General features: G+C 44.3%; 1 protein-coding gene across 1 annotated transcript in view; it reads left to right on the top strand.

The window, feature by feature from the left end:
• LOC144822741 (uncharacterized) overlaps nucleotides 1–25,383 on the top strand; it is a 2,085,503-nt gene that overhangs the window by 994,440 nt on the left and 1,065,680 nt on the right. Inside the window, exons 70-71 of the mRNA XM_078680596.1 lie at nucleotides 6,307–6,479; nucleotides 17,428–17,586. Of these exons, the coding sequence (XP_078536722.1) occupies nucleotides 6,307–6,479; nucleotides 17,428–17,586 (332 nt within the window). The remainder of the gene's footprint in view (nucleotides 1–6,306; nucleotides 6,480–17,427; nucleotides 17,587–25,383) is intronic.

Raw genomic sequence — 25,383 nt, 5'->3', positions numbered from 1 at the left:
ATATGGGTCGGCCAAAATATTTATATCAAAAATTGCCTGGAAACTAACTATTATATATTTTAACCAAGGGATCTTGGAGTGATTATCCAGAGAGAGGCAGTCGTTAATTATAGATCTATTCATTGCTGTCTCCTCCTTTTGCCAGATCGAGCGCCATAAGATTAGTGGTCTCAAAGATAACAAGTCTGACAGATGATTAATCCCTAGTTCTCTATGGGTTAAATCGTTAGGGGTGGAATCTGGTAGACACAAGAGTTTCTTGAGGAAAACATTTTCCTCAATTTGCAGGCAGCCGCTGGAACAGTGTCCCCAGATCCCGGCCCTGTATAAAGCAATTGATACACATCGTGATTGATAGATCTGCAGCATATCCCTGATGCGTCTATCGCCTATCTTGGCCGCGAATCTAAAACCCTGTGGGTACTTTTGGCCATTTTGGCCCGCACGTTGGTAAATTCATGTGCTCAAGTTCGGTCTCTAGCAAAGGTGATTCCCAAGTAACAAAATTTGTCAACTTGCAGCACTCTCTGTCCATCAATAAAAAAGTTATGGGATCTCCTGCGGCCGCCCCCATAGATCGTAGTGTAAGTTTTAGTTTTATTTATAAGCAGTTTCCTATCCCTGATAAAAACGGAGAACCTGTCAATCAAATGTTGAAGGCCGATGGGAGTTCCAGACAGTAACACGGCATCGTACGCTTATAACAATACCGGCACGTCAAGGCCATTGACCTGTGGAGCATCGGCACTAACTGTTTTTAAAACTAAATCTACCTCATTAATAAAAAGGGTAAAAAGCAAGGGAGCAAGGACACATCCTTGTCTAATACTGCACCTAACCTTAAATTTAGGAGTGCATTCCCCCTTTATGCCGTAACGGACACTAGTTTGGCGGTTATCATACAACCGAGCTAAAAAGAAAATAATACCTTCCGGGGCCCCAAGTTCAAGCAGCTTCACCCAAAGAATGGAGTGATCCACCAGGTCAAAGGCGCTGCTTAAATCTGCGAAGCAGAGGTAGAGAGAGCCCTGTTTGGCCTGGGTATACTTCCCAATAAGCAAATCTAGGTTTAAACACTGATCTAATGTTCCTCAGCCTTTCCTAAAGCCGGACTGGGAGCTGGCCATAATCCCTTTCTCCTCAGCCCATTCTTCCAACCGTACCAGCAGTATCCTGCTCATGATTTTGACAGAGGAATCTAACAGGGAAATAGGGCGGTAATTTTTGGCATTCCCCCTATGTCTCTTTTTATAGATCGGAATTATGATGGATTCCCCCCAAGTCGGTGGAACTCCATTAGTCACAGCGGCATTAAATACAATAGTTAACACGGGGCTCCACAACTTCGGGCAGTTTTATACATGTCAATGGGAACCCATCCTGCCCCTGGGCCTTCCCCCCTTTGCTGGCATTGATGCCTTGTTCCACCTCTGCAATAGTAAAATCCAGAGGGACTACAGGCCAAGAACTATTATTAACACAGTGGGGGTTGTCAGACTTAAATATAGTAGAAAAGTGAACTACCCATGTCTCACTGGTAACATTGGATGTAAGTTCAGGAGCCAAGTCGTGTTTTAGAAAAGGGGAGTTAACTGTTGTCCAGAATAACAAGCTATTCGAGGTTTCTGCGGCCTCTGTTAGTGTTTCCCAGGCCTCTTGTTGTAGCTCTACCTTCCTACGCTTGAGGGCTACTTTATAATCAAATCTCAGTTGGCTTACTGATATCTTATCTCTCGGCCTGACTGCTAGGGCCTGCTTTAATGCGGTTTGCAATGCAGTACAGGTGTGGTCAAACCACGCCTTATTATGTGTAGTTTTCCCTGAGCCGGTTTTCGTGAACATAGTGTCGATAACTTTGTTAATAAACATAAAGTTCCTTAGGATGCAAACAGAGTCAGAGTCAGTAGTAAGAATGGCATTCATTTCCCTAGTGCACCCTTTTTCAATGGATTTTAAAACGTCTTCGGAGTTTTCTCCCTTCCATCTTAATCGCACACCGTTGGGTCTGTGGGGTTCGATATTCATCACAATACGCGAAATGGGTAATGGTCTGCCTTCCCAGATGGTAATTTCTAAAATAATACAGTTGTGGTCACTCAACAAGGTATCTACAATCTTTGGAACCTTACAACGCGAAGTGATATTAGATGATACACATACATGGTCAATCACCGTGTTTGCATTACGACCCGTATATGTGGGGATAATATCACCATGGTCGTTCTTGCCGTATGCCAGAAGTTCCAAGTCATGCGCCGCCATTATTTTGTTTAGTGACTCACCATACGAATTATGAGGGAAATGCAAGTCATCCTCCTCTAAATTGCCTTTTACCCCACACACCCCTAGGGTGGACAGTGGACAAGTAGGTATATTAAAATCACCCATCCAGATAAAATCAAAAATAACATTTTCCCCTGCAATCAATTCACCTAGAAAAATCTCTAAATCCTACACAACTTAGTGCCGTGTGTTGTCAAAAACATTATTATAAAAATTAATTAGAAGAACATTGCTGGGTTGTTTTTCTAGCAGCCATAGAACCTGTGAGTGTGTCCCAACCTTCGTGTACCTCTTCACAGTAATGGGGAGATTAACTGATACCAGTGTCAAAAGGCCTCCTTTGGCTCTGCCAAAAACAGAGCCCACCGCTGGTAAATTATAGGAGGCGTAACCATCATAGCTAACCAGATCCTGACACCAAGTTTCCTGGAAACAAATGATGTCATAAGAATTAATAAAATCTGACCAACCCAATGTGTCCCCCTTTGAGGCTAGTCCGGCAATGTTCCAACTAGCTATAGAGCAATGGAAGAGATGATTCTCTTTGTTCTGCGGGACTACAGTCTGCTCCGGATCGGGGGCTCCTGACCTCTCACCCCCCTCCATTTGCATAATAGTCAAGCTAACCCTATCCTGGATATCATACTAGATTCAGCCACATATATGGCCCCTGACTCCCTTGTATTACCCCTCTCCATTTCAACGCTACTGGGGCTGACCACCTCAACCCTAATAGTATGATCCTAGCGGGTAAGCAGTGCGCTCTACATATACCCTGATTGATTGATTGATTGATTGATTGAACCCAAGTCTTCACCAAATAGGTACACAATCTACTTCGCCAGTGCGATGCAATTTGATGATCTAAAAAGACATGGGATTAACTTGCGGAAAAGGAGTGGAAGTTTATTCTCTAACCTCCCCACAGAAAGACTAGCTCTTCCCCGGTTCTGTCATTGCTAGGGCAAGCAACGTCTCAGAAAAAGTGAATAAGATCACCGGCATGACAAGATCAGAGAAAAAAAAGAGTTTTGCAACAAGAGAGAATGGGCAGTCTAGGACAGTTTTGCAGTAGGGCAGGACAGGTTAAGACAATCTCACCAGATAGGCTTGACTACTCTTGCACCATGGCAGGGTAAGACAGCCTTGCAACAGGATAGGATATGCTAGGACAGTTACAGCAGGACAGGATAAGCTAGGATTGTTTTGCATACAGAGAGGATGAAGACCAGAAGACACAAACATCTGCGATTGACATCAGTATTATAATGGTTATTTGCAAGGGGATGCAAAATTTGTGTGAGGCCCGTGTCGTGGCCCCAGTGGTAATGAACGTAATGGTAGACAGGTTGGATATCCACGTTGGGGGCCTCAGAAGAAGCAAGTTTGTGCATTTGGTCCCATGCGTCATACTCAACTCTGGTCTCTTTCGCGGTTTGTACACCACTGGGGCCTCAAAAAAGACCTCATATATGGGCACGTGGGGAAGGAACTTTATCAGATTCTAAAAGTGGGCTACTATTAAAGACACAGACATCTGACAGCAAAGGAAAGAGCCATAAAGATTCCCTACAGTCTTGCTAAAGCTCTCCTCAAATAGTGCCCAAGGGTGAAACACGTCGACTATCTTTACAATGAACACATTGAGGGAAATTGTTAAGTAAGCTATGTTTTATTTAATTAAACAAACGTCTGGACATAGCAGAGCAGTTTCATCTAGCATGTGTACCACAAATCTTGCAACACGTGCAAATAACTAATTTAATATTGATGTCAATTGCAGATGAATGGGTAAAGTGGTCCTCGGCCTATTTGTAAATAATTATATAAAGCATTAGAAAGGTGGAGCCTGGATACCCCATAGAACCAATGATTGTCTTTCAGCTGGACAGACTAGGACAATCTCACAGCAGGACAGGACGGAACAAAGTAAACTAAGGGCTAGGCAAATCAATGGCCATGATTTACTTGTACTGAAACTGAAGGTGGTGATCATCTGAAAGGCAATCCTTGCAGAAGAGTTACCAAAACAGCACACATGACTAAACATTAATCTGAGAACCGGTGTAAGGTTGACAGCATTGGCAGGAAATAAATGATAAGCACAGGAACAGGTAACTTGGATGTGTAGTGTGGAACAGTTGAGAAGCAGGGAAAAAAGTTATGAAGATCTTTATTTAAAGGGATTTCCAAAATGTCATCGACTACATCTAATTGCTATTTCACAAAAAAGAATTAAATCATGCTGATCATGCATTGGGTTCCTTCGAATCCCATGCGACATGCCTGCCATCTCTGGAGGTGTGCGCAAGTCCTATGCATGCTTTATCTGAACTTCAATATGGCCGTTGCCTGCTGCACTTTCCCTCCTCCAAGCTGCTAATTGATGGCGAGACAGCAGTGGGGTTGATGGGGGAGTTAGAGCGGCTTCAGATGGCTCGGTGTGTGGATGCGGATGTCTGGGAAAGCTGTTCTCATTCTCTATCTTTTCCACTGCTAAACCAATGATTGGATCCCACTGGTTTCAGTACTCAGAGACAAAAACGCACGCATGCCCTCACACACACATGCACATCCACACACACAAACGTCTTCTACCACACATATTGCATGCTCATCAAACACTCTCATGCACTCGAATACAATGTGATGTCAGTGCAAGGTTCTGGGTGCCACATAACAGCGAAAATGTAAACGAAGGGTCAGTGGGCCACACTGTCTCAACACAATAAAAAAAATCTGGTCAAACTATAAATCTCAAAACACTGTATACAGCTACCACCACTTTATTTGCTACACCTAGGTCTGGGACAGTAGTCCACCGTCCACTATAAGGGCAAGCCTTGGGGCGCCCCTCCACGTCACGGGACAGGGCCTGGACCTTGCATTGTCAGGAACAGGCCCAGTGGAGTAACAAAACTTGCCGGGGCTCCCCCGCAAAGTGCATAGAGAGTGCCTCCCAAGCCACGGACCCAGTCAAGAGCTCTCAGGCCCGCGCGTGCACCGTGCTGGAGGGGGCCACCTGGAGCTAGGCACCCCGCATAAGACGCCCCCCTATAACACGCCCCCACCTCCACACCACGGTGGCTGCGGGGGCTATTGTTCTGTGTGGAACGAAACACACATGGTTGATGGATTTGGGAATGTATTCATAAAGCGATACCGGAAGGTGACTAAATAATTGTTCTGTTCGTGTTTTTTGGAACCATATTTGCGAATGTTCCACTCGGTTCCTCTAATAAGCCATTAGTCCGGATTCTGCACAGTAGAAAACAATGGACTGAATGCACTTCGTTTCATATAAGAACAAAACTCATTTTTAGCAACATTTGAGTTTAAATTAGTTTTAAGTCGTAAAGTATTTTTTCAAGCAAGACTATAATGCAATAATGCAAAGGTAAGCTGCTTTGGCATGGGTAAATAATTGCCTAGCACTTGACTGATCTGGATGAATCCGTATTCTGAAAATACTGTACGTTATCACCTTATAAAATACAGCAACTAAATAAATAGGTAATTGCGTATTTATGAAGTACTTTTCCCCATGTGGTGACATTTGTCTTTCACGAAGCAGAAAATCTTATTTGTAACAGTACGTTTTTATTGCTTTTTACAATCATATTGCAAATATGTAGTTGTGAATGTTTCTCCTATTATCGCCCACTGGAGTGTACAGCTCTCTGGCAGCCTGAAATGTTCTGGGTTGAGCTACTTAGAATTACAAATGCTTTCGTCGAGAGGAATAATAAATGTGCTGTGACAGTTTTAGCAGTAATACACAGCCGCATATCACGATGCCAGTTTGAAATGGTTGAGTTTAATTGAAAAAAAAATAATAGTTTTACGTTATGTAAAAATGCAATTTCTAAAATTAAATTTGAGTGTTTCTCTAATAAACTTGTGCTTTTTTTTGCATTTCAGGATAGTAAAGACACTATAACTAGTTCATGTAAATAATGGATATCTTCTGATGCGAGAATTGGCAAAGGTCTAACACGGATATCATATATATATATTTTTTAGGAGAACTTAGAGGAATGCAGAAGCCTGACGTGGATACAGAGGAGCTGATGGCTTCGATCATTATCATTCTAAAATCTCCCAATACAGATCTCACCTGGTCTAAGGGAGCCAAGAGGCAGATGGCCAACATGGACCGCTTTCTGAATGAGCTCAGCAGCTTCGATAAAATACAGGTGCAATTTTACAAGCAATTACAATCACACTAGCTCCTGGGTCTCCAACTTTTGTCCAGTAGAGCTACATCAAAGTAAGATTTTTAGGATAACCACTCATAATGTAAATGATTTCCATGTAGATCCAAGGTATGTATACACATCCTATGTTGCTGTCTCATTTAGTTGGTGTGAATCTGTCCCTGGTGGACCAACAATGACAACCTTTCACTAGATATTGTCCAGTTCACTGTTGTCATTTATGATATTGTAAGGATTTCCCCCTTGCACATTGGCTATCTCCACAGACCCCGTCATAGTTTTCCTTCACACGTCTCTGTTTGGTGCGGGCTGCGCAGACTTCGCCACATGCCCTTTCGCCTGCTGTCCTTGACTCAGGGCCCAATATTGGGGGTTGAAACGTCCACCAGATATGTTCTGGTGCTCTGTATCAAGTAGATGACTCGTACCCACCCATGCCATGATAGTGGTCTTAGCCCTGGGTAGACCTATTTAAAATGACACTTAGCTGACAAAGACTTTTCGCCGAGCATCAAGAATCCTTGTGTCTTCCTGTTGTGCCCCCTTTGCGAGCGGTGTATCTTTGGCACGGAGAAGGAGGGTAACTGTGGTTCAAGGGACACAAGCGGTGTCATTCAGCCAACCTGTGGGACACATGAGCAATCTGTTTTTTGGTAGGACCAGCTGTTGCTTACAATTTTAAAGGGTGTCACTAGGTTTCTGATCCTTTCGTTTAAATTTGCCCACATTTTTCGGAGATGGGAAAGAGTAAGGTGGGGGCCCTTGCTTCCAAGTCACCATCATCTGCTCCGCGGGCTGCTACCATTTTTTTATTTATTTATTTATTTCAAAGCTTTTGTATAGCGCTGGCTAGACCCAGAGGTATCAGAGCGCTTTACAGAAGCGAGAAGCTTGGCAAATATCAATGGAACAATGGATACATACATAATACAATAAGCAACATGAGATATCTCCATTGAATCAGGAGCAAGGTAAAAATTCTAAGGATCAATGGGGTACATACAGTTAAAAAAAGGTGAGGTATGACAGAGGAACACACAATTAAATATAACAAGGAAACATTTGAAGGGGTATGAAGGATGGTGTAACTCAAATGAAGCCAAAACAATTAACAAAATTAGGGGACATAAAGTACGGGCTAAGTTAGAGCCAGCATTAACAGAACACAGTAAAGGGCCTTACAGAAATGTGGTTAGAACAAGAAAATAAATGAGGGACCATGGAGAGCAAGGCAGTTGTAAACAATAAGGAGAACCCAGGGCAAACGAAAGGCCAGCAGATCAGCAGAGGGATGACCTGAACAGGAGTCCAAAAGATATCTGGTGCCGAAAGATTCATAGGCTCCAGTATTTATTGAGGAGATGGCGTTTAAGGTCTCTTTTGAAGCCTGGGTAGGAGGGGTTGCAACGAAGTTCCCTCGGAAGGGCATTCCAGATGCTAGGTGCATTTCCTGAGAAGGAGCGAGTCTGGGTAGATCATTTTTTTAGTAGCAGGGGAACGAGGAGAAGAGCTTCGGAGCTTCTCATCGTTCTGGAACTGCCTACTCCCAACACAAATCACTCCCATCGGTGCAGCTCGCCCACAGGCAACCCCAGTAGAACCGCCAGACCTCCTACCTCCTCCCCAAATGCTTTCCATCAAATACGTGAGCTAGGTACTCCAAAGACACCGGAATCTGCTCAAACCAACCTACCTTCCCCTCCACCCTTACTTGTCGCCTTGACTGCTCCCGAACCTCGGCCCCTTTGCCCGCAAGCACCTCAAGCTCTTACTGATCTTGAAACTCTACACTCCAAAGCGACCAAACTAACCCAGAGCAACCATAGCTCCATTCAGGACCTTATGAACCTCCTTCACCTGGTCGAGCTCTCCCTTGCTAACCTCAAGTCATCTCATTCCTCCCCCCTACTGATCACCGAACCTCCCAAGCACCCACTCCCGCTACCTCTGAGACATCTCCACCTGCGTAAAACTCCCGGCCAACTCTCAGAGGAGGAATCCCGTGCTCTCGCACTCTCCTACACCTCTACCACCGTCACGTCTAACCCTCCTGACCCTATGGGTAACGGAATCCTAGCCATCCTCCAAGACCACAACTCTGCCATTACCATCCCCTGTCCGCAAAGCACAAGTCCGGGTTACCCCATCAGCACGGTCACTATTAACCCCAACAGGCCACCTGCCCTTCATGACAGAAGTGTGATGGAAAGTAACTTCGCGCCGGTAGTCCTGATCACCCAGACCCCGATCATCTCCCCTGACCCCCCCCTTATCTGGTCTCTTAATCAACTGCCGTTCAGCAGTCAAGCGTGCCGCTGATATTGCTGACCTCATCCTGAACAAAAACTTAGACCTATCTATACTAACAGAATCTTGGCTCAACGAATACTCCTCCCCTTGCCTGGACTTATTAGTTCCCCCTAACTACATTATCGCTAGACTAGACAGACGCTCCCACAAGAAAGGTGGAGGCATTGCCTGCATCTATCAATCCTCCCTCCTTGTCACTGAACTCTTGGCAGAATGCACTAACTCCTCCTTTCCATCTGCAGCAGCTCACTTCATCTCTGCAACGTACACATCTTCTACCACTCTCCAGGCTCCAACGACTCCTTCAGTGATCACCTCTTGGAAATCATCACAACTAAGATTTCCTCCAAAGCTAAAGAGATTTTCCTGGGTGATTTCAACCTGCACTGGAATGACTCTGAAGACCCCCACGTCAACGCTATCAAAATCCTGCTAACTGACCAAGCCTGTTCTCAGCCAACTCACTCAAAAGGGGCCATCCTTGACTGGATCATTTCTAAGGAATCCTCAGTCAAGCTCATCTCCATAGACCCATGTGACTGGTCTGATCACCACTCCATTTCCTTCATTTTGCCTGGGACCCAAAGTCTAAGACTTTGCAACCGATGATCCCCAAACGCTGGACCAGAGACATTAAAACCCTCAACCTTATGGAACTGGAGGCTCGCTGCAAGCTTGACCTTCTACCACCTCCGCACATAACTGCAGTCATAGACCTAAATGAGCATTACTCATCAACTATCTCAACCATTCTGGACGACCTTGCCGCTCTAAAGCTAAAAAGAACACAAATCAAAGACAGAAATCCCTGGTTCACAGGTTTCCTCAACATGGAGAGGAGGTCCCTACGGCAATGTGAAAGAAACTGGAGACAACACCCCTCTGCAACGCATCTTAAACTTCTCCGCCAGGCAAGAAACTCCTACAACAAGCACATCCTCAATTCAAAAAAAGTTTTTGAACTGGTCAAACACCAATCCAACAAACTGGATAAAACACCTAAAGAATCTCCCAAATCTCTAATTTCGTCAGAGGAATTCCCCTCGTTCTTCACAGATAAAATCACAGTGTTAGGAACTGAACTCAGTACCGCCGCCTACTCACAACCCCCTCCTGACCTGCCCCCTTTCCCCGCTCCAACCCCTATGGCCTCTCCTAAAAACAAAGCCTGTTGGTCTGACTTTTAATATTATGATGAAGATTCCATCTCCAAAATCCTCTCTACCCTAAAACCAAACAATCACTTTAATGACCCCCTACCCTCCAACTGCCTCAATGCTGCCTCCCAATTCATTTTTCCTTACTGGACTACAATAATAAACGCCTCTCTCCAACAGGGATCAATTCCGGACCCCTTAAAAGCTGGCCAAGTCCTCCCCAACTTAAAAAACCAGCACTTGATCCATCCTCCCCTGACAATTTCAGACCCATCTCCAATATCCTGCTACTAGCCAAAGTACTCGAGAAATGCGTACAGCTACAACTAAGTCAGCACATCAGTAACTTACACCTACTTGATGACTTACAATCTGGGTTCAGACTGGGCCATAGCACTGAAACCACTATGCTCCACATCGTGGATGATGCCCTCCAAGCCCTAGACCAAGGCAAAACCTGCTTGCTAATCCTTTTAGACCTATCCTCCGCCTTCGACACGGTCAATCATGATAAACTTCTTGAATGCTTCAATCTCAGGATGGGTCTGGATGGTGTGGTCCTAGATTGGTTCAGGTCCTTCCTCCATAATCGTTCACAAAGATTCCTCATTAACGGCAACCTATCAGCTCCCTCTCCGGTTACCGTTGGAGTCCCCCAAGGATCAACCCTGTCCCCCACCCTCTTTAACCTTTACTTAGAGCCACTCACTGAAGTTTTTCGTACCGCCAACATTTCCTACCACATGTACGCGGACGACACCCAAATATACATCAATATCTCTTCATTGGAGGAGATCCTCTCCCTGAACGAGACCTTGAAAATGACTGTCCAGTGGCTAGCCGCTAACCAACTAAAACTCAATGCAAAGAAAACCAAATTTCTCCTCATCTCCCCTTCTAAATCCAACCCTGAGATTCAGATGTGGATCAAGGCCATCACAGACCTAAATTGCCCGCCGACCATTGTGGACTCTGCTAAATCTCTGGGCATAATCCTAGACTGCAATTTGAACATGCAGGATCACATCAACTCAATGGCTAAAGAGCTAGATTCTACTTGAGCTATCTTTGGAAACTGAAACCTTTCATTGAAGATGCTGACCTAAAAATGGCAGTGCAAGCACTAGTCATCTCCAGACTGGAATATGGTTGCTCCACCCTCACTGGTCTACCCAATATGTCCCTCGCACCCTTAAAAGCTTGCCTCAACGCGGCTGTCAGACTACTCACCGGCACCAGGAAATTCGACCACATCTGTCCACATTTGAAAGCACTGAACTGGCTCCCCATGGAGGCCAGAATTCAGCTGAAACGGGCATGCATCACTCATAAGGCTCTTTACTCAAACTCCTCTGCTTATCTGGCACAAAAACTAGTGATATCTGGAGGGAGCAGAAAATCCCGGTCTGCCAGAAACCTCTTACTCTAACTCTAACCCGCCTTCCTCAAGAAAAAAAGAACCTATAATAAGTCATTCACCGGGACAGCCCCTAGAATCTGGAACTCCTTCCCACCCAACATCAGAAGAATCCCCTCTCTCGCACTTTTCAAGAAGGAGGCCAAAACCTTCCTCATGGGTAAATTCCTCTTCTGATGACTGACATGCCTGACCATAAGTCTGATGTTCCTCAGACTAGTGCGTCTCCGTTAGACCACCAACTCTCCTCGCAGAGAACTTTCGGGTCCCTTATTTTACTTTTACTGTTTACTATTTTATTCCTATTATTTGCCGACTTTAAATACGATTGCACTTGTACTGTGATCACCAGCATTTCCATGTTCCCTACACCCTGGCCCATCGCCATCCCCCTGTACAGTTCTGTATGTATGTCATTGCACCTTAACGTTGTTTGTACGCCTCTGTATATCCTGTAAAGCGCTCTGATAACCTCATGGGTCAAGTTCGCGCTCTATAAAACACAAAAATAATTTGTGAGTTTGTTGGTTAAGTAGTCCAGAGATTGAGATTGAAGTGCTTTGTGGGTGATGCAGGCGGTCTTGTAGATGCATCTTCCTTCAATGGGGAACCAGTTAAAAGACTTGAGGGCAGGCGTGATGTGATCAAACCATTTGCAGTCTGTTATAAGCCGGGCAGCCATTTCCGTTTTGTTGAGTTTCAATTTTAGATGGTTGGAGTAAAACCAGGATTGAATCTTGCTCAGACTGTTGTTAAGATGAAGGATGTCGCTGTGTGATTTGATTTTGTAGTAGAATTGCGTGTCATTGGCGTAATGGTGATAATTGGTCCTGGCTTGTTTTAAAATGATAGTAAGGGGTTCCATGAAGAGGTTGAAGAGACAGCGGGAGAGAACTGAGCCCTGGGGGACACCCAGAGAGACAGGAGTAGGATTGGAGAGTCAGGAGTTGATTTTAATTTGTTGTGTTCGGTGTTGGAGGTAGGAAGTGAACCAGTTTAGGACTGCGCCATTCAGACCAGAACAAGACTTGAGAGATTGTAGTAAGGATGAATGGTTGACTGTATCGAAGCAGCTGAGAGGTCTAGTAGGATAATAAGGGAAGCATCACCATTCTCTAAGGAACAATGAATTTTGTCAGCAATGTTAAGCATGGCGGTTTCAGTACTACAGCCTTTCCTGAAACCGGATTGGAAGGAGTCCAATAGGTTGAATTTGCCAATGTGTCTGTTGAGTTGTTGTAAGACATATGTCTCTATGGTTTTAGCTGAGAGTGGGAGGTTAGAGATGGGACAGAGGTTGTTGGAATAATTAGGGTCTGCCTTGTGGTTTTTAAGAATGGGAGGGATTTGGCCAAGTTGAATGGAGTCAGGGACGCACCCAGAGGTGAAGGAGATGTTGAGTATTTTTGTCCAACAAGGGTGGATGATGAGGTTTTAGGTTGAGTACAAGGTTTGCCGGGAGTTGGTCTTTGGTATGAGAGGTCGGCTTTCATTTCGCAATGATATTAAAGATTTCAAGCTCGATCATGGGTTTAAAATAAGTCCAAGTAGCGTAGTTTTTCAGTTGTATGTTGGAAAGGATGACACCATTATCAATTGGAGTGGATTGATTGAAGAAAGGATCAGGAGGAAGGGTTGAGGTGGAGAAAAGGAAGTTGGTAAGAGAGATTTGGCAAGTAGGAAAAGCCACGGCTTGAGGGAAGGATTGATCAATTTGAAAAAGCTGGCAATTTCCTCTCATCTTTCTTTGGAGGCCGTTAAGTCAAGAGAGGCAGATGAGGTTTGTCTTCTGACAATGTTAAAACGTTCTCTAGGCCTATTTGTAGCACGATCAAGTTGGGAACTGAAAAAATATTCTTTTTCTCTGAAAATGTGCTTCTTATAAGCTAACCTTGCAGATCTAAGGAGAGCCAAATGTAATGGCGAGGTGTGTTGTCTCCAAGTTCTTTCCGCCAGTCTAAGTTGTCTTTTTTCGTTATTGAGCTCAGGATTAAACCAAGATTTAGATTGGATTACTCTTTGTTGTTTTAGTTTAAGCTGTACAACTTGGTCAAGAACATCAGTTGAAGTGGTCGATGAGCTTGTTTGGGAGAGTGGGAGAATTTGCAGTTGAGCATGAATTTTTGACTCGAGCTCAGTAGGAGGGACTTGTTTGAGGTTTCTGGTCCACACTGTACGTTTGTTATTTAAGACTGGGGGAGGAAAGACAATGATCAAGATGGTGAACAGAATGAGATGGTGGTCGGACCAGTCAATGGGGACGATGTCAATAAGGGAGACCAGATCATTGCTCGTGATGATCGTCAAGTGTAGCACCTTTGATATGGGTGGGTGTGATGCAGAGTTGCTTTAAATCATTAATCTCAGGAAGGTTAGCGAGGCGCCTGACAGTGGGATCTTCTGCATTATTCCAATGAATGTTATAATCTTCTAAAAACACATTCTTCGAGTCAAAAAGGGAGAAAGGAGTAAGAAGGTCAGATCGCTCTTTGGCGAAGGGTAGGAGCTTGCCAGGAGGGTGGTAGATATTATGCAGTTTGATAGGTGGGCAACCTTTGACATTGAGTTCAACGGTGAGGTATTCAAAGGTCGAGTATTCAGCATTCTTTAGAAGGGAGGGTTGAAATTCGGTTTTGTGGATTATGGCTAGACCTCCACCTGTTCTATCAGGTCTGTCATCTCTAAAGATGAAGTAGCCTACGTAGTAAGTTGGACAAGGATGGCCATCGAGTGGTCATTGAGCCAGGTTTCTGTGAGGAAAGCAATGTCAATAACCTCGCTAAGGATGCTTTCCGCAATATCCGTAACATGAAGAGCTGCAGATCTGCAGGTAATAAGCATGCAAGAAAGAAGGTTAGGCTTATCCTTAGCTGATTTGAGTGTGTGGATGGTTGTGTATTGCGCAGGAGGTCTGGGTGAGTTGTGAGTTGCAGGGACTCGATTTAAGCCCATAATTACTGGGATGTTGGAGGAGGGGAAATGGTCGGTTGCCTTAAATTTAGGGAGATAGGATTTGCTAAGGGCGTTTCGTTTCAAGGTGGAGAGAGAGCAGTGAGCGCGGTAAGGCCTGTGTGTCTGCCTGCAAAGGGGGATTTTCGGCCAAGTGGAGCATTGAGAGAGGTTGGGAGAACTAGTAGGGGAAGTATATTAAGTGTAGGGGTGGGCCTGCGTGTTCTGGTTAGAGAGATTCAGTCTAAGACATGTTAATTCTGTAGCTAGAGAGTTGAGTTTGAGTTCCATTCTGTTAAGAATCTGTGCAAGAGATTTTGAGGGGTAACCCGCAGTGAGGGTGAGGGGAGACACAAGAGGATCAGTGTAGACGAGGGGGGGAAACCCCACAATAGGAGGGTGGTCAATGACTGGGGAGGAAAACCCCACGTTAGTAAGGTGGTCAATGACGGATTTAATAAACTCTGACTGATTTGCTTAGAGTCAGCAGTTTGTAGGGGGTTCGAGTTGGAAGAGTAATTGAAATAAGGTGTTCTCAGGGAAAAAGCCACATCGTGCCAGTTGAAATGGACTTCATTAGTTGCAGAGTCACTGCACATTAAGGCGAGAGCAGTAGGAGACAACAAAGAAGGCAATTGAATAGGTTGGGTGTTCGAAGGTGAAACTGGGAAGTTGGTTGGGTCAGGTGGTGATCCAGCGCTGGAGAGAGTAGACCATCAAAGGGTTTCTCTCATGAGCTGTGAATGTTGTTTCTAAAGAGATTGAATTTGGGGAGAGAAGGCTTTCCACAAGGAGGGAAGATATTCCCTCTGGTTTCCCTCGTTGTAGGGACCCAAGGGGAGACTGTCATTTAATCTTTGGATTCATGTCCAGTGTCGGTTGCTTATAGTTGGGGGGAATGGTGAGGGAATGCTCCATGGTGATTCTTGTGCTATAAAAGGAGGTGCCATTAGCGAGGGGTGTACTCAGGGCTCTTTTACTGCTGTCTGCCCAACTATTAGTCTGAGGGGTAAGCGCAGAAGGAGGAATGCGGTTTCCAAATCGAAAGTTATTTCAGTCACTGTTGGGGTTCGGACGAAGCCTTTGAAGTGTACGCACCTGACGGATCGGGTTATCCGGGGGCAAAATGCCGATATTGGTGCCATCAGCTGTACAGGGTCCCCACAGCTAGTCTCTATTTCCCTAAAATTGGAATCAGTTGAAGTATGTGTTTGACAACTGGGAGATCAATTACAGGTCTTAGAGGCTCTTCATAAGGATTTGAGACAGCTGACTGGAGGAGCCCCGATGTTAGTGATGCAGCAAGGCTTAATTTGCCCTGAAGTGAGACACGTACAGGCTACTGCCTTGTCATTACATTCAGCCAGGTCTTTGGTAGCCCCCCTCCCTAAAATTCCTATGGCAGAAATCCCTTATCAGATCCATTCCTCCCTGACGTCCCACAACCATTTGTCCCCTGACTGGAGATGGTAATAAATGTACCCCCTGAAGCAACTCCTTATGTTGGAGTACTAACAAATGTCCCTCCTCTTAAAAGCGCAATGCCGGAAACCTATGGGGAATTGAAGAACAAGGTAGTGTAGTTTGCTCGGACCAGATGCAAAGAGATGGGCAGATGTCTGCATAGTGGTTGATTTTAATAATCCTCATATCGCAGCACCCGTTCTAGCTACAGTTGGTTTTAACAAGTATCCCATCCAGACAGGTATCTATGCGCTCTCATTAGGTTTTTTCTATGAGCCAGATATTGTATGTAACACCCCATTGATCACAAAAAAATGTGGTTCATTACATTTTGGTCCTTCCATACAGTTCCAATGGGCCCTTTCCCGGTGCCTTTGAAGAATAGCTTTGCTCCCTTGAGTCATTTAGATTCCTGTGATTAATTTCCAGCTATTGAGATTCACCCAGTCCTGGCTGCACCCCTGACCACTGATCAGTATATCAATTGTCGAAATAAGAAGGCATTGGGGTTGCTAACCCGGAACATCGCAGGCTTGTCGCAACATTTTATAATAATAACTGGGTGCAGTTTGTTAAAACATACCAAGTGGTGTGTTTACAGGAAAGGTGGGAACTAGATAAATCTTTTTTCTTGAAGGATATAAAACCTACTTTGTTCCTGTTGTAGTGTAGGGAGGGCAAAGGGTGGTTTGGTAAGCTTAAGGCATTAGAACTCTGTGGATATGTTAAAGATTTAAAATGGAACTCACATTTAGTTCAGGCACTTAACATGTTTGTTCTTGGATCTATGCCGATTGTTTTGATTAATTTCTATAATGCTACGTCCACATCAAGTGGGTTATTTAATCTCCTTAGCCTATGTTCGAGGCAAGATAGTGGGGACACATGCAGTGGTCCCCTGAACTATTGTGTGCTCCTCACAAACCCATGGACATGGTTCCCAAAGAGGAAACTGTCCATAGGAGACAGCTTCACCTTTGAAAATCAGTTACTACTCCAACTGGGGAGTTGGTTTCTCAGCAGTGATTGGCGACAGAAATTATTTAGATGCACCTTTGCCACTAGCAAAGAGAAGGGAATGCCTCCTTAATACCTTTTCTGTTTGTGGTTCAGAAATGGTTGCTTTTAAAAGAAATTTGTAAATTGTAGAAAGGTAATTTGTGGTTGCAAACCCCATAATTTCCCGAATGGCAGACTTTGAGACGACCTCTGTAAATCAAGCTCTGTGACCATATCTTGCATTCCTTATGGCAGCAAGTTAAAGTACACCATAACATGGTTTTTTTTAATTCTGCATGCAAAGCAATGTATTAGAAGATTACTGTGTTCTGTTAGCTGAGAAGGAGTTAGTTTGTATATTTCTTCCCAGGGAATGAATAATTGTTTTGTTTGTTGAATAGAGTGAATATCTCAATCTTTCCTGTGTCAGTCTCTTACATGTGTGATATTTCACACAAATAATGTATTAATCACCATCTCTTTATATTAACAAGCTGCTGGTCCTAAGATGTCTTGCATAGGCTGCTGTAAGTATTTGGGAGATAAAACTGTAATCAAGAGAAAAATACTGATACAAAATACTCCAATATTGCCCAAGACATTCATTGTGAATTTATCTGATTGATTTCAGCTATCTGAATCTACATTAGAACTACTGGAATCCAACATTAAAAAGTCCACATTCACCATTGAAAATATGGAGAGAAAAGCTGGAGGTAATGTGGCCGCTGGGACTCTTTTGAGATGGCTCCAGAGAGCGGTTCACTACTACAGGTTAAAGGCCTCAAAGGTATTAATCTTTTACATAATGCACTGCATTAAAAAAATTATCATTTTCTTTATGTCAAGTAAGAGTCAATAGACATTAAACTTAATTATCCCTTGTAAATTTAAAAGAAAATAAGGATATTGCTTTTCATCGTGTTCTCACATTGACATCATCAATCTTACGTTTTTCAGGAAGTAATTGTGCTTTCTGTGTCACCATTACTATTTATATTTTGTATTACAGCAAAAGATTGGGGTATAGATGATTGCGGAACAGCCAAAATGTTAGTCTTGATTTGGTGATTACTGTAGTCCTGGGCGGCACTTTCCTATGGATATACACAGCTGATTTTTCTACTATCTTGAAGAATCTGTAGAAAACTGACTGTTATGTGGGTACTGTTTCACTAGATATAAATGTCCAGATATAAGGGTACCAGATATAAGGATCATATTGAGGGCCACTGCAGGTCACCCAAACCTTTAAAATATTGAATCTGCATGTACCCTCTTTAGGTTGAACAAGCCACTGGCCAGTGTTATCCAACACAGTTGATAGTTTAAAGGTTAAACAATCTACCTGCAATAAAAAGCTCTTAACAATTTCGAAGCATTGATTTATACCTGACACACAGGTCTCAATTCAAAATGATACATTTCAAAATTATACCTCTTTTTGTAGTAAATTTACCAGGATACAATGCAAATCAATAGCTCTTTCTGTAACAGGTTGACCAGAAGCGCCTGCTACAATATACCGAACATGGCAAAAATATCCTCAAATAAGTGTTACTTCGCACTTAATTTATGGGTTAATCAGATATTTGAATTCAAATGACGCCTAATTTGTGAGGCTCCTGCGATACAAATTGCCACATATAATATCTATTATTGCAAACAAAAGGGACTTCCTTTGTCACTACCTAGCATATTTACATTTTTAACATTGAACGTTCCACAAAACATGCTTCCAAATAGAAAGAATACTACAAATAATCCTGCTCTTATGAAATGTTAGAGTAGAATAATCTGTAGTATTATATTGAATCTTTTTCACTCATTCATTTGAACATTGTAAATTAATGTCTACAGGACTCAACGTGGATTATATTATAGCCTTATAGCCCGCCGTAGAGGGCTATACCGGCTATTAAAGGCCCTCTCCAGCGTTAAAGGCCCTGAGCCGAAGGCGAGGGCCTTTAACAAGGGAGAGGGACTTAATAGCGGTATAGCCCATCTACCTAGGGCTATAAGGCTATTAGAACATTCTGTCACTAGAGGACAGAATGTTCTAACAAAAAAAAAACCTTTTGGAAGCGTGAGGGGATTGGAATCCCCTCAGGCTCGCTGAAACCGTTGTTCACAGCCAGAGCTGTGAACAAAGAAACATTGGAATGTTGGAGCTCCAGGCTTATACCAGCCATTATAAGCCCAGAGCACTCCATTGTTTTCAATGGAGTTCCCAACATTCCAATGTTCTAATATATCTGTTGTCTATCCTGAACAATCATAACAACCCAAGCTCCTAACCTGCGTTTTACAAGCACCAGTGATTAGGGATAATTTTGAAATTTTAAAATGCGTACCTGTAGTCATTCATCTTTGTCATGCTTAGAAAGAAATGTGCTAATTTTACGTCCATGCAAAAATGGGGTTGCACATTATCGTCAGAGAAGTTAATGTTTATTATTCCTTTCAGGAAAAAGTGACATACATGACTCATACAGTTGCCAAAATGATGATGCTCTTCTTAAAACTCACTCTAATATCCTTAACTATATTTCCTGATTTTCAGTCACTTTCTCTTCCAGTTGTGCTTCCTAATCTTTTAGCAAACAATATTTGCTTATTCCTAATGTTAAATATCGTTGAGCTTTGAGAAATGTCGGGGAAGGAAAGAACAACTTAAAGCACCGCATTTTGCTACCTAAAGGCCAGCTGTCCCTTCACACGTTCTCCTACAGCTCACTATACTAAATATAAAGCTGCAGATATGCCTGTTTGCTGAACCTCGTCTTGCAGAAATGTGAAATAGGCGCTACATTCAAGTTGGTTCATACTTCCTCTATAAATGAAACTGTTTGCCTGCAGTTCTTTGATGGGGAGGAGATATTTACTTTACCCTGATATGAAGTGTTTTTTGTATATCCACTTGTCACTATTCCAATTTTAGTGTATTGTGTTATGCATCTTTTTTGCACCTCTGGCAAACTCAATCTGGTGATGGGTTGACCGGTGTTAGCGTTTCATGGAATCATGATGTAATATATATGAGGAATAATTTGGTCCGTAGGACATGAAGAGCAGAATATTAGTTCACTTTAACTAGTTTGGATTGGAGAACCTCTCTGGGACAGTTATTTAGTTATAGATATTCTGTTCACTCTGAAAAGCAAGTGTTAGGTTAAATCATCTTTTACTATTTCTTATTGATCAGGCCTTTTGTACCTGACACCTCTTTCCGTGCTTTAATACCAAAAGAAAAATGGGTTTGTTGGCATATTTGAAACCTCTAAAAAATTAACTTTAGGTCACCATCTTTCCAAAAACCCTCTTCTCAAATTTTTTAGCATGAAGTGTTTGAATGCATTACCATCTTTTAGAAAGATATTTCAGTGAAAAAATGAAAAAATGTTCATTCCACTAATCCTAGCATAGCAAAATATCTGAGTTTAAAGGAAAGCTCTTGAACGTAGTTGAAGAGTATATCATGCATAATGTTTGCCAGCTTTACTGCGCTGCTACATCAAAAGCATCCCTGTTTATACGATTTTGAAATTGAGTTAATCTGCATTCTAGCTATACATTTACATTCTACATGTTAATCCTCCATTAACATGTAAATTATAGTTCCATAGTTTGGTGTTCTCTAACATGTATTTTAATCCTGTGTCCCTGGTATTGTGCAATTTTCACAAGGAGTAGATGACAATGCGGGCCCCCTCCCAAGGAGAGACAGTTGTTTACTTCTTAAAGTTAGCCCTCAAATTCGCGAAGCTTTTTCTCCCTCACCTAATGAGTTCTTTTAAAAGATTGCTATCTTCATAAGCTTTAAAGGGGCTGTCAATTTTAAAAACAAAAGAAATAGTTTGTTTAAAACCTCCACTAAAAGTCGTTTTTTGGAGAAAAATCTGGCAAAAAAAGAAATGAGCAAAGTCTTTTGTAAAACATTTTTTTTGCTAGGCTCACTGTGCCCACAAGCGTAATCTGAATATATGACTGTCTTTGCAGTCTGCACGAAGGTCATTGTTTGTCAACTTCGTGGAAGCTCAAGGGTTGAGTTTCCAGTGTCATCTATTGTACCTTAAATTCGAATGCCTCAAACACAATTCAGTTAGTTTTATGGAAAAATGTATCTTAACGCTGGGTACAATCTACATCCTTGCGCGGGTTTAAGCTGTCCTACTTAACACTGTTTTCAAGAAGTAGCGCTTAGTGCATGTGATTCTTAAAAACAGACTAACTCCTGGTTCTCCAACCCTACTATTTCCTGTAGTCTGCAGTGTGCATGTTTATGGGCTGGGAGTGTTAATGTTTTGTATTTACTATTGAAAATGTTTATCTGTCTGATTAATAAATCCCTAACATATTCCTTCTCGGGCCTCCTACATGAAAGTGAGGAGAGTTTGTGCGTTTTCCTTGCAGTAACATATGCAATGAGATCATTGGTGTTTGACTTTCATTTAATGACAGTGTCAGAAATGCATTTGCAGGTGTTTGAGAATACCCTGTGCGACACCTAATTGGGTGGTTACTATATTTGCATTGATTTTACTTGACCACTCCTCTGATACTCCACTGTCAACACCCACAAATGCTGAGACAGACCCCCATCTAAGGACATCTTTTGGCTCTAAATGAGATGAAGAAGGCCATGGTCCCCGCTAGCCAGTGAAAGGAATGTTGCTGCACAATTGTTTGTAGCTGTACGTGCGATTTGTCTCTCACAAGCCGGGAATGTACGTTGTGCAAGATATATAAATGTGGTTGGCAATGGTTTGTTATTCTGTGCAACAGTTGGCTCAATTTGTCCATTTATGCTAATACATTCATATAGGGCCAGATGTATGATAGTTTTTGTTGGTCGCAAATGGGAAATCGGCCCATTTGTGAGTGCTAAAAAAGAGTTATGGCATGTACCAAACCTATTTTGCCATCCGGTTACCGGTTACCGATGCAAAAAATAGATTTTGTAAGTTGCTATTTGGACAGGTCTGCAAAGGGCGCCCCCTCCTAATAACAGGGGGAGGTAAGATTATTTTTCGACTGCAAATATGGTGACAAAACAATCACATTTACTACCAATTTCAAGTAGGTGGTAAACCCATCGCAAATGGGAAGGGGTCCCCAGGAGACCCCTTCCCCTTTGTGATTGGCAGCAAAAATGTTTTTTTTTATTTAAAAAAAAAATCTTTTTTATTAAAATAAATCTGCTCCACAGCAACACTCTGTAGAACATCCGATGGCAAATGGACATACAATTGATAATGACATACACAGTAGTCGTCTTGAACATCTCGGTCTGCATACATAGTCTGAAATTCACGCACCACATTAGCTAGCTGCAGAAACAGATTGGTTATCCACCAAATCCTCCCTGTACAGCCTCCACGCCCCCAGATCCTTTCCCACTTCTTGGGACACCGTCTACTCTTATATATCACTTTCTCAGCCCTTTGGCACCAATCTAGATCATTACCCCACTCTTCCACTGTTGGCAATACATTACTGCCCCACAATCTTGCAATATTGCGCTTGGCGACCATACTTGCCAATGCCAGCCAGGCCTTATCCCACCTAGGCCAGGTGATGTCACTCGTCACACCCAACATGTGCCAGAGGGCCTCCAGAGGATATTATATCCGCCGTGCCTGGACCAATACCCCCGGATCCTGGCGCAATCCCACAAAATGTGGAAGAAAGTGCCCTCCTCTCCACAGCCCCTCAAACAGAACTGCGAGTCAACATACCCAATACGGTATTGCGTCGTGCGCGGGGTATAGGAGCGATGCAGGATGCGCAGCGAACTAGTCTAAAACAGGCCCGAATCGCCACCTCCCGGGGGCTCTACAGAGCTTCTCTCCAGTCATCTTCCTCCAACAACCCAACCTCCGATTTCCATTTTTCTCGTAAAGACTCCAGGGGATCAGTCAGGTTATTAATAAGCCTTTTATACGTGAGGGAAATGGCCTTATCAATCATCGGGTCCAGCAACAATCTATCTTCCAGAGGGGCGTAGTCAGGCAGCTGGTCCCCGTGGTGGAGGTGTTGGTAGATAGCATGTCTAAGCTGCTGGTAGTGAAGGAACTCCCCCTTCCCCATCTGAAATTCCGCCTGCAGGGCAGAAAACTCTAGCATGTCCCCTCTCTTCCATATGTCACCCAACACATCTATTCCAATTAGGCTCCATTTGCGAAGGCCCTTCAATTTCGCGACCTCAGGAAGATAAGTCCCAGCCCACAGTGGGGTTTGTGCCGTGAGTTTCGCCTCCCAGCAGTTTTGTCGCCCTCCTCCATGCCACCACAACCGCTGCTGTTGACGGTGGCAGATGCAAGCATCCTCGACCCCTACAATACAGTGCGTCCAAGTAGGTGCCACTGCCTAATACCATGCGGTCCACATTATATGACGGTTCCTCCATCGGGGCGAACACCCACCCATTGACGTTGACTAACTGCGCCGCCCAATAGAAGAGCCTAACATCTGGGACTGCTAGTCCCCCCTCATAGACCCCTCTCTGGAGTTTCGTCAGAGCAATTCTCGGGCATCCCGCTCCCCAAAGTAGTGTACGCAGTTCCGAGTCAATCGCCCGGAAGACCTTCCCCGGGACTGGAAAGGGAGTGCTCTGCAGAGCGTACAGCAAACGGGGAAGGGCCATCATTTTAAATAGGACAGCACGTCCCATCAAGGAGAGCGGGAGAGTTCTCCAATGTGCTACATCCCCCGTAGCCGCTCCAATTGAGCGTACACGTTCAGACGCATGAACTCCTCCTCCGAAGTCATAATGCAGATACCCAAGTATCGGAAAGTCTCTTTCCATGCCAGCCCCTGACATTCTGCCGCTAAGTCCGGCACAGGACCTGCCATCAGATGACCCAGGGATTTGTCCGAGTTAATACGGTACCCGGAGTATTCGCGAAACAAGCTCAGGATCAGCATGAGCCTCCGTATAGATTCGGCCGGTTTTTGTACATACATCAGCACATCGTCAGCGTACAGCGATATACGCTCCTCCCAGCTGCCCCCCAAGTCAATGCCCCACACAATGGCATCAGTCCGCACCTAAGCCACCAGAGGCTCCAGGGCCAGGGCAAATAGTGTCGGGGAAAGCGGACAGCCCTGCCTCGTGCCACGCCCCAGTGGAAACTCCCTGGATAAGGAATCGTTTATGCGGACCCTTACGAGCAGCTCCGTGTACAACAACCTCACCCACGCTCGGAAATTGTCACCAAAGCCCAGTCTGGCCAAAACCGTGTAGATATACTGCCATTCCACACTATCAAAGGCCATATGGGCATCCAGTGACAGTAGAGCCGCCGGCACTGACGGGCGTACGTGTACCGCTTGTAGCACTCCAAATAGGCGTCGCAAGTTGAGCCTTGTGTTCCTGTGGGGCATAAGGCCCGATTGATCCGGGTGGATCAGGGATTGAATGACCGCCCCCAACCTGGTGGCTAGGATTTTGCCCAGGATCTTAGTTTCATAATTAAGGAGTGAAATGGGCCTGTAGGAGCTGCATAAATCCTGCGGCTTGCCAGACTTATGTATCACCACTATCGTGGCAGATCGGAGGTCCCTCGGGAGCAGACCTTCCTGCTTGGCCTCATTAAACATCCGTAGCATATGTGGAGCAACCCTTCCTGAAACACATCTAAACGCCTCTGCCGGGAACCCATTAGGACCTGGTGCCTTCCCCGCCTGCAGGTCTCCCATGGCCGCCACGACTTCCTCCACCGTAACATCCGACTCCAGGATTGCCCTGTCATCAGGATCTAAGGAGGGCAGAGGTATGTCACGTAAGAGGTCGTCGCACTCCCTCTCCCGCTTCTCAGTGTGTGGCTGATAGATAGTCTCGTAGTATTGCGCAAATGTCTCAGCTATGTCAGCACTGGTGTCTCGCATAGTCCTGGCTGTGGTACGGATTCCAGGTACCCAGTTACGGTCCCTGTCACGTTTCTCAAGCCAGGCTATCATCTTATTCGCTTTATCCCCCAGGTCATAGACACGCCGCTGCGTAACTATAGCACGCGATATCGCCTGGTCAACCAACACATCCCTCAGTTCTTTTTCTTTGAGGCGCAGTTTGTGGCTGATTTCCTGCTCCCGATCCTGTGACTCCCCCCTAGCACACTCCAAGGCGTGAATCTCTGTCTCCAGACTATCAATTTGAGCACATTTTTCTTTTCTACGTTTCCCTGTCTCCACCTGCACAAAGTCCCTGGCCACAGAGGGTACACTGAGATCTAATGGAGCCCACATTTTCCTCGATGTATTGGTCCACTTGCTCCCCAAACTGTTCCTGAAACTCCTGGTCCTTGAACAAGAAAACATCCATCCAACCTAGGAGGGGTAGACCAATCTCTCACGGGGCCCCCTAGCTGGACCTCCAGCGGGGATGGTCAGATATTCCTCTGGCTTTATGACAACTATTTTGAAAAAGGCCCATGTGTCCCACCTGTGTAAAGAGGTAATCAATCCTGGACCCCGACCCGTGCACCGCAGAGATGTGCGTGTATTTTCTAAGGTGGGGATTGTGTGCCCTCCATAGGTCCACCAAACCCATCACGTGTACAAAGTCCCGCAGTTGACGTCCCCGTCC

The sequence above is a fragment of the Lissotriton helveticus genome, chromosome 3_1 (assembly GCF_964261635.1).
Source record: "Lissotriton helveticus chromosome 3_1, aLisHel1.1, whole genome shotgun sequence".
Taxonomy (NCBI): domain Eukaryota; kingdom Metazoa; phylum Chordata; class Amphibia; order Caudata; family Salamandridae; genus Lissotriton; species Lissotriton helveticus.
Note: the sequence above shows the minus strand (reverse complement) of the source record. Positions and strands in the feature narration are given on the sequence as shown.